This window comes from Ailuropoda melanoleuca, chromosome 8 (assembly GCF_002007445.2).
Source record: "Ailuropoda melanoleuca isolate Jingjing chromosome 8, ASM200744v2, whole genome shotgun sequence".
NCBI lineage: Eukaryota > Metazoa > Chordata > Mammalia > Carnivora > Ursidae > Ailuropoda > Ailuropoda melanoleuca.
This window is the reverse complement of record NC_048225.1, coordinates 56,582,939-56,592,337: the sequence shown is the minus strand read 5'-3', so window position 1 is coordinate 56,592,337 and position 9,399 is coordinate 56,582,939. Positions and strand designations below refer to the sequence as shown.

General features: G+C 47.5%; 1 protein-coding gene across 1 annotated transcript in view; it reads right to left on the bottom strand.

Moving 5' to 3' along the window:
* The window catches only part of LOC117803522 (stromal interaction molecule 1-like), a 31,094-nt gene continuing 21,695 nt past the window's right edge, over window positions 1-9,399 (bottom strand). The window contains exons 4-7 of the mRNA XM_034667603.1: window positions 3,215-3,382; window positions 2,604-2,704; window positions 2,088-2,323; window positions 1-1,004 (exon numbers count right to left, since the gene is read on the bottom strand). Of these exons, the coding sequence (XP_034523494.1) occupies window positions 775-1,004; window positions 2,088-2,323; window positions 2,604-2,704; window positions 3,215-3,382 (735 nt within the window). The 3' untranslated portion in view covers window positions 1-774. The remainder of the gene's footprint in view (window positions 1,005-2,087; window positions 2,324-2,603; window positions 2,705-3,214; window positions 3,383-9,399) is intronic.

Genomic DNA, 9,399 nt, shown 5'->3' with positions numbered 1-9,399 from the left:
TATGCTCATATTTACACTTTTCACTTTGCAAATTTCTTCTAATAAGCGTGTGGACAACAAAGAACCAGCTGCTGGAACAAGGCTACAAAGCAGGCTCTCACAGCTGCCGGCCACCACACCGGTGAAGGGGATCTGTGTGCACCAGGCAACTGGGGAATGTGCTAGAGCATCCCCCGGGCTCACTCTGGGCCAGGACACCAACTGTGCCTTAAAATAGCCTCTGATCCAGAGAAAATTTCAACCAGGACACTAAAGGGTAAGTCCCTCATTCGCAGAAGATTTCCCACAGTCTCTTTGACTTTGCTCTACTCAGAATTTCTACCTTTGTTTTTTTCTCCTCTACCCTGAGAGATGGGCCGCCCTGCCTTCTTCCTAAAGATGGGAGAGAAGGCCAGGTAACAAGGGAGCCGGAAGCCACGGAGGGGCCGCAGGGAGCGAACACAATTCCACAGTGGTGAAGAGCTGGGGAGGCAGGGCTTCTATGACTGGTGGCTTTCAAGGCATGAAAGGGACGCAGAAGAGGGAGAAGCAGCATGGAATGAGGAGAGGCAAAGGGGGAAAGAAAGGAAAAGGGAGAGACATGAACAAGAGAAAAGAGGAGAAGGATCTTTCCTTCTCTCTTTCCGTCCCAGCCCAGCTGGAAGAAGGGCCACCAGGACTTCCGTCTAGCTGGGCTGACAAGAGAAGCCCAAGCCTTCCATCACCATGGGTGTTCTCTCTCTCGCCCTCAGCTGAGCAGGCTGATTCTTCTCACCCCCGAACCTCTCCCTGCAGTTAGTAGGGGCAGTGCTGAGGGAATAGAGGGAGCAGGCAGGGGAGGGAGGCAGGCAGGAGAAGGGGCTCATGGGGTAGGAGTGTTGGTTTAGACCCAAAAGTCGGAGAAACAAACGCCCCAAAGGGGCTCCTCAAACCCGGGTATTTCCAGAGGGACTGGTCATCCGAGCCGGCGGATGCTGAGCAGAGAGAGCGGTCACTGAACCTACGCCCCATCAGCCAGGCAGCATCTAGGGTCCAACAGCCAGGCCAAAAGGAGAAGAGAATCTGATTTACAGAGGGCTTCAGCCCACCCTTCAGTGGGATAAGGGGAGGGCCGGGGGCAAGGGGTGGAGAGCTAAGAGCTGATGAAGGTCCCTCCCAATCCATGGAACATAGGAGCCTTTAGGATCAAGACCTGCCTGCCAGTGACGCTACCTTTGTTGGGCCTTTGACTGAGGCCCTGATAGGACATCACATCACAGTGACAATGTGGCTCGGCCAGAGGCAAAGTACTGCTCGACAAATTTACAAACAAATCCTGTCTCAAGCTGGAATCCAGCCTGATGAAAGAATCTGGCTTTCTGAAAATGAGCCCCTAAGCCAGCCCCATGCCATATGGGCCAGGACAACAACTTTTCCTTAAAATAGCCTCTGATCCAGAGAAAATTCTGACCAGGACACTAAGGGGTAAGTCCCTCATTTGCAGAAGATTTCCCACAGTCTCTTTGACTTTGCTCTACTCAGCTCTCACCACTGGAGGGGAGAAGAGGGGGAGGGAAAGCCCAGGAAAGGGTGCAGAGGCCCAAGAACTCAGGTGGAAAGCCAGACATTCTTGTGCAGGAGATCCCTCCGGGACAAGAACATCTTTCTGGCTTGGAGGATTTAGGGCTATGTCTCTTTTAAGAGACTATTACTTCATGGGGACTCACACAAAAAGGCAGAGAGAAAAAGGTATCATTCCATTCATCCACTTTAGCAATTAAGAATAAAGAATATAAAAATGAAACAAAAGCCCCCAAGAGGCAAAAATGAGTATCATTTTTATATTACAAACCATGCACATGGGGAAGAGAAAGGAGGATAAAGGGATTTTTAAAAACAGAGTGAAGGGAGACACCAGAGGGGCAGACGGAACACACACTGACGCAAATCCACCAAGAGCACAACTGTAGAGAGTATCCTGATGTGAGCTGTGCGGCAGGAACCAGGCCGAGAGCTGAACTCTCTCCCTCCATATCTGCCCCATATGCTGTCTCAGCACAGCAACGGCCAGCAATTCTCCACCATGCCTTGGAGGCTCCTTCCCTCATCCCCACCCGGAGGTCACCTACATTGCATGGACAGGGGTGACACAATCTCCTCATCCATGTCGTCCACGTCGTCAGTCATGATGAAGTGGGCGGGGTTGGGGCGCGAGCTGCCCATCCAGCTGGGGTCGATGTTGAGAGCAGCCACCAGGGAGTGGATGCCCGGGTTGTTGACAATCTGGAAGCCGCAGAGGATCTCAATCTGCTGCCAGCGGTGCAGGCGCTCCCGCAGTGCTGCCGTCACCTCACTCAGAGCTTGCCTGGAGCACACAGGACAGAAGTGAGGCCATGGGCAGCTGGGAGTCCCCGCAGGAATGAGGCCTCCCAGAGGAACGAGCGGGGGGGTGGGGTGTGTGCAAGTAAGAACCACAGTTAAGTCGTGCCCTTAAGAACAAGGGGGGAGCCGGGTACAGGCTGGGGCAGGAGACCAGAGCTGGCCTCTCCCAGTGAGAAGTACCGCTGGGGCTGGTGACCCTGGCCACGGTCCAGCTCTGAGGATGGGGTGGCCACCGCCAGAGCCAGGCCCCAGGGGCTACTTACTTCGCAGTTAGGATTTTGTGATCCACGTCATCCAGGGAAGAGCTGTGGGCCACGTGGAAGGTGCCAAAGAGTGTGTTTCTCTTCTTTTTTATCTTCTCAGCCTGCAAAGATGAGGTCCTCAGCTTAAACAGAGCAGGGATTAGAGGTTGGAAATGAGAAGTGCCTTTCTGTGGCTGGGTCCCCCTCCTAGCACTGCTTAGGCTGCACAAGAGAAAGGAAGAGAAGAAGGAAAAGGAAGGCAAGGGAAGGGCAAAGAGAGGGAGAGGAAAGAAGATGGAGGCAATGAGAGAAGCAGCGGGATCCCCTACTAGGCCCCCAACCCCAGGAGGGCTCTGCCCCTTGGCAGGCCGGGGCTGACAGAGCCTTCCCTCTACCTGCCTCCACCGGCTTCATCTTTCCAGAAGGCAGGTGGGAGCACACCCACACCCTCATTCCCTCCTCCAGAAACTTGAGGACATCATCAGGAACTATATATCAGGAAAAGAAAGAGAACCCAGCACCGGGATATCTCTTGGTCCAATGGGATGGATGGAGAGAGGAGGAAGGGAGAAGGAAGGGCAAGGGAAGGGTGCGGGCTGGGAGGGCAGAGGAAGCAGGAGGGCGCGTCTCACCCCCTCCTTGGCCACCAGCAGCTGCTTCTCGGCGTTTTGCTTCTTGATGTGATAGTACTGCACCTCCACCTCGTGTGTCAGCTGCAGCCACTTCTGAAGGGCCTCTGGAGCGCACCACGAGCTGTGTGATTCCAGTTCCTTCTCTGCTTTCCTCAGGGCCTCCCGGACCTGTGCCGCCAAGAGGGTGTGACCCATTTACTGCTACCAAGACCCCCCTCCGGTGCCTCTGTCTGATACCGCGGAATTCAGAGTTCTCATCTGCTAGCTCACGGGAGCTTCCAACCCTCTCAAGGGGCAGAAAGGGCAAGGATTATTCTCTGTATTTTATATACTGTGTATTTTTATATAAGGAGGCAAGCTCAGAGGACAGTCACCTACTCAAGGTCACACAGTCAGTACTGTCAACCCAGATCTCAAATTGCGATTTTTGTGCTGCCTAGATGAAAGCGCTGCTTGCCCACACAATTAGCTGTCTCTTCCGGTCCACAGCCAATCTCAGCAATCCTCCCTGCTCTCTTGAGGCACAGGTCAGCTTAGTGAATCATCTTCTTTCTGAGAGCTGGGGTCTGTGGTTTGACCTCATGACCTCAAAAGGTGGCAGAAAAAGCACTTGACTGGGAATCTGGAAATCTGGTTCTGGTCCCTGGTCTGTCACTCAACTGGTCCTGCAGATCTCAATTCTGTGTGAGGAAAGACTTTCTCCCTTGCAAACCCAAACCGTAAGTGAAGGAGTGATCTCGGGAGGAGGTATGAGAACAGCTCAGGTCTGAGAGACGTTAAAGATGATTGCTAATACAGAAGGGGGTTGGTCTGAATGCTCCCCAAAGTCTCCTGTAGCCCAGAGGCTTGGTCTATGACTCTCCCATTGGGCAGGACAGGTAGGCTTTGAAGGGCACTCTCTACCACGTGAGTAGACAACAATCACACTTATTTTTAACATGGGCATTTTGCCAAAAGAGGCCAAGACATGAGAACCAATGTGTAAGAAGAAATCTCCTCACTGACTTCTCAAGCAAGGAGCGCACAACGAAGCAGACTGTCCCAAAGCAATGAACATGGAAGGTCTGAGATTACACAGATTATATGCACTGGCTTCCTTGCTATCCTCCCCAGGCTACACTATACACTGACCTTTAGCTGGTCAGAATCCAAGAGAAAAGGGATTGAGAGCAGTCTCATTATGCCCAACTTCAGCCATGGGGCAAGTACCCCAGAGCAGGCCCAAGGTGCTCTCCACAGCCTACGGCAGACTGGGAGGACCTCAGTTAAGGACAGAACACCTTTCTTCCTTAGACAGCCAAGGAGAAGACCAGTCTTCACATGGTTTTTGTTCCTTGAAAGAGAAACTATAACACAGTCCACTCCTGGCTTTTTAGAGTTAAAATGTAGAACAGACACCTTAGAGTCTAAAACACCAGGTCTGAAAATGATCCAGTGCCACCCTGAAAGGAGTGAAAGGAATGGGAAATGCTAAGGAGGGGGAAGAGAAGAGGAAAAAGAGCAAACAGAGAGAAGTGTGACAGTCAGGAAGGGCCGGCCTAACAGGCTCAAAACTGTTTAATGAGAGAAGTGCTTACAAAATAGGGAAAAGGAAATGGGGTTGGGGGGATGGTGGGAGGCAAGACGACAGAGACAGACACATCCTGCCACACACAAGGGGTAACTGCCTGAAGGAGATAAGAGCTACAGCAAGTCAGAGTAGTCCTTTACTCTATGGCTGTGGTTCTCAACCCGTCACACCCCGGAATCACCTGGGAAACTTTAAAAATACTGAAATCTGGACCCAAACCCAGGTGCTGATTTCACTGATCCTGGGTGCTGGCCTGGGTATCAAAAATTTCGAATGCTCTCCGAGGGATTCTAACATGCAGCAAAGTTAATAACCGCTGGCCATGTGCTTGACAGAGTCACACCTGACTCCCACGTCCCCACAGGATGCAGTAGGTCACGGCAGAAGAACAGTTCTGATCCAGCACCACATCTGGGGAAAGCTGCCTAAGTTATGAAAATTATGAAATTCTTGAAAGACAAATTATTATAATTATGAAAAATTTTCAAAGACTTCAGAGGGCTCTAGAAGCAATAAGGACTAGGTCTCCAGTTCTCAAAGTAGGATCCAGGGATCCTTGAGTGCATCCTTTCAGAGTATCTGTGAGATCGAACTATTTTTATAACAATACTAAGATATTATTTACCTACCTTTCTCACTCCCTTTCTCTCACAACAAACAATAGGTTTCTCCAGAGGCTACATAAGTAATATCATAACAGACTGACCATAGATACTAATGTAAGAATCCAGTAGTATATTAAGCCAGACATTTAAAATATTTGCAAAATTGTAAAAAAAAAATCATTTCTCACTGAATTTTTTATTATATAAGGAGTTTATTATACTTACTTTAAATGAATTAGTAGTTTTTTTTTAAGATTTTTTTTTTTAGTAATCTCTACACCCAACCTGGGGCTCAGACTCACGACCTCGAGATCAAGAGTTGCATGCTCTTCTGACTGAGCCAGCCAGGCGCCCCCGAATGAGTAAATATTTTTTAATTTTCTCAGTTCTAACTTCTAACAGGGTAAATAGCAACATACTGCCCCTTTAAAAATGTTCTTTGAGGTCCTAAATAATTTTTTTAAAGATTTTATTTATTATTTATTTGACAGAGAGAGAGACAGCCAGCGAGAGAGGGAACACAAGCAGGGGGAGTGGGAGAGGAAGAAGCAGGCTCCCAGTGGAAGAGCCTGATGTGGGGCTCGATCCCAGGACTCTGGGATCATGCCCTGAGCCAAAGGCAGACGCTTAATGACTGAGCCACCCAGGCACCCCTAAATAATTTTTAAGAGTAAAAGGGTCCTGAGACCAGAAAGTTTGAGAACCACTGGACTAGAGGAACTAAAAAATCCAGAGAGGGGGGAAAAAGCCTTTCTAAGGTGAGTTCACAACTGTCTGCCATTTTCTTACTTGGAGGATTTTGATGGTTCTGGGTGAGAGCTGATAATTGGCCTTGGCCCAGACCGTGGTACTCCACTGGGGCCCAGAGAAACCAGCCTGGTTTCTGCTGGTAGTATGGTACCGATATGACAGATTGGAAATGGAGATGTCCCAAACAAATACGCAGTTTTCTTCTTTGAGCATTTACTGAGTTCTGGGGCTGTGCAGGAGAATACATAGCTAGGCCAAAGGGTGGAATAAAATCTCCCATAATTTCATAATACTTAGGAAACAAAATATTTCAGGAAGGAAGGGACCTGCCTCAGATACACTGTTGGTTCCCCTCCCCCCAAGACAGCTTCAAAATTCTGAAGCTGTGAAGAGCAGAAAGCTAAAGAGCCAAATTAAAATCCTCCCAGTGACAGAGATGAATCTCTCGTGGTCTTTCAGGGCTCAGGAGAAAGAAATCCACCAGCTCGCAAGAAAAAGGAAGGGACATGCCTGAGAAACTGGGACAAATGAGTGCTAGACCAAGTCTTACTAAAACTACAACCCAGTTCCAACATGGCTCCATTTCTGATTGGCCCAAGGTGATTAGGTCCTCACCCTATGCACCTAACAGAAGAAAGAGGGTGGGGGGAGCCTCTATTTGATGGAGGAGAAAATCATCTGGGGCCTCTGTTATTATTTTATACACACTGTCCAGCATTTAATAAAAATAAATTACTAGACATGAGAAGAGGCAGGAAAATATAACCAATAATCAAGCGGAAAAATAGGCAGTCTCATAAGTGATCGAATTGTTAGTGACCGGAAAAAGGCTGTAAATTAACTATGATTGAAATCTTACAGAAAATACAGAAAAGATGGACATTATAGATGAAAACACAGAAATTCTGGGCAGGAAACTGGAATCTATAAAAGAGTAAAATGAGCATTCTAGATCTGAAAGCTACAGTATCAGAGAGTAGGGTCCCACTGGATGGTGGGTTAAACAGCACAATGCTCTCAGCAGAATACAGGATTGGGGAATCAAAGATAAATCAATAGAAAATAACCAAACCAAAGCACGGAGAGGAAAAAAAAAAGACACAACTAAGCAAGCATAAGAGACGACTGGAATCCAGTGTTAAGGTCTCACATGAATACTGGATCCCCAGAAGGAGAGGAGGGAATGGAGCAGAAGCACTATGCGAACACGAAAGGGCAGGTGTATTCTGCGGTGGTCCGGTGAAATGCTCTGTGTGTGTCCATAAGGGCAAACCGACTAATCATGTTTAAATGTTTTACATCCTTACTGGATGGGCTGCTTATTACTGACAGGGGTGTTCTACCATCTCTAACTTTGATTATCAATGTGTCTATTACCCTTTTAGTTTCTTCAACTTTTGCTTTATGTATTTTTCAACTATATTGTTGGACGTATGCAAATCAAGTGCTGTTATATGTTACTGTTGGATTCACATATTTATCATTTTTGTCTCCATTAATACTTCCTGCTCTAAAGCCTGCTTTGCCTGATATTAATATAGCTACGCCTGCTTTATTTTCTTCTGTGTTTGTATCGTATATCTCTTCTCATCCTTTTACTTTGAACCATTTTGTATCCTTACAGTGTGTCTCCTCTAAACAGCACATAGCTGGGTTTTGTTTTTTTATCCAATTTGATAACTCTTTGCCTTTCAATTGTATTGTTTGGTCTGTTGACATAAACCAAGTCTCAACACATTTGAAAGAACTGAAAAGATACAGTATATGTTCTCTGACCACAGCAAAATTAAATTAGAAATCAATGAAAAGATAACTAGAAAAGTCCCCAAGTATGTGAAAATTAGGCCATACTTACTCTAAGTAACCGTGGGCCCCCCCAAAAAAATTGCAACAGAAATTAGAAAATCTTTTAAACTGAATGATAATGAAAAGATGAAATACCAAAACTTAGTAAATGCAGCAGCTAACACGGTGCGGAGCTGGAAATTTATAGCTCTAAATGCCTATGGTGGAAAAGATTAAAGGTTTAAAATCAATAACCCAATCTTCCACCTCAAGAAAGTAGAAAAATAAGGGGCACCAAGGTGGCTCAGTCAGTGAAACATGCAACTCTTGATCTCAGAGTCATGAATTTGAGTCCCATGTTGGGTATAAAGATTGCTTAAAAATAAAATCTTAAAAAAACAAAAGGCTACAAAAATAAGAGCAAGTTAAAAAATGTTTTCACAGTGCAAGATGTCTACACTGAAAACTACAAAACACTGCTGAGAGAAATTTTAGAAGACCTATACAGGAGCAATGGGGTGGCTCAGTCGGTTAAGCATCTGCCTTTGCCTCAGGCAATGCTCCCAGGCCCTGCTCAGCGGGGAGCACTTTTCTCCCTCTCCCTCTGCCTGCCGCTCCCCCTGCTTGTCTCTCTTTCTCTCTCTCTCNCGGACACTGCACTGCAGGGTGGGAGCTGCAAAGAGAGGGAAGAAAGGGTGAGGAAGGGCCAGCCTCCTTCGGGCTGCCAGGCAAGCAGGTTTGCCCCTGGAGAAATGCTTGCTGTGGGCCATTCTGGGCCCTTAGTGCCCAATCTGGAGAAGGGGGCACTCCTCCCAAAGACCTCCCACCAGGGGTCCTGAAAGGAAGGGGAAATTAACGATGAGGTGCCCAGGGCAGTTTTAGTGGCAGCTGCAATGGAAGGAGGCCCAGGGCCACCATGACTAGAAAGCAGAGGCAGGGCAGTGAGTGGGAGGGCACAGGCAGGGCGGGGTGGGACGGGGGTGTGGGCCAAGGTCCAGGAGAGCACTAAGAACCAGCCTTTCCAGGAAGCCAACCTGAGGAAATAATTCGCAATGTGGACAAGGATTTACGCTCAACCCATCGGTAATAACGACTGTATGAACGTACACATCAAGCTGGAACGAGGGGAAAATGATAGTATATCCAATTGCTGGAAAACTATACAGCTATTAAAAATGCTGCTTGAGATCTGAAAAACATACAAAAATACAAAATGCTCAAGGGAAACAAAAGGATACAAAATTAGATGTAAAAGAAATACCTCAAGCCATGGGACACAAAAGACTAGAGTCTGAAACGAGGCCTTTCCCTCTGTAGCCATGACCCCGTGCAACGTCTTCCCCTATTTTAAGTCCTAATTTATAAAATCCTGCAGGGTTGTTGTGAGGCTTCGAGAGAGTGCATTTAAAGTACCTGGCACAGTTCACGGCACTCGATAAATAGTAGTCAGTACTACCTTGACCACATCAAAAATT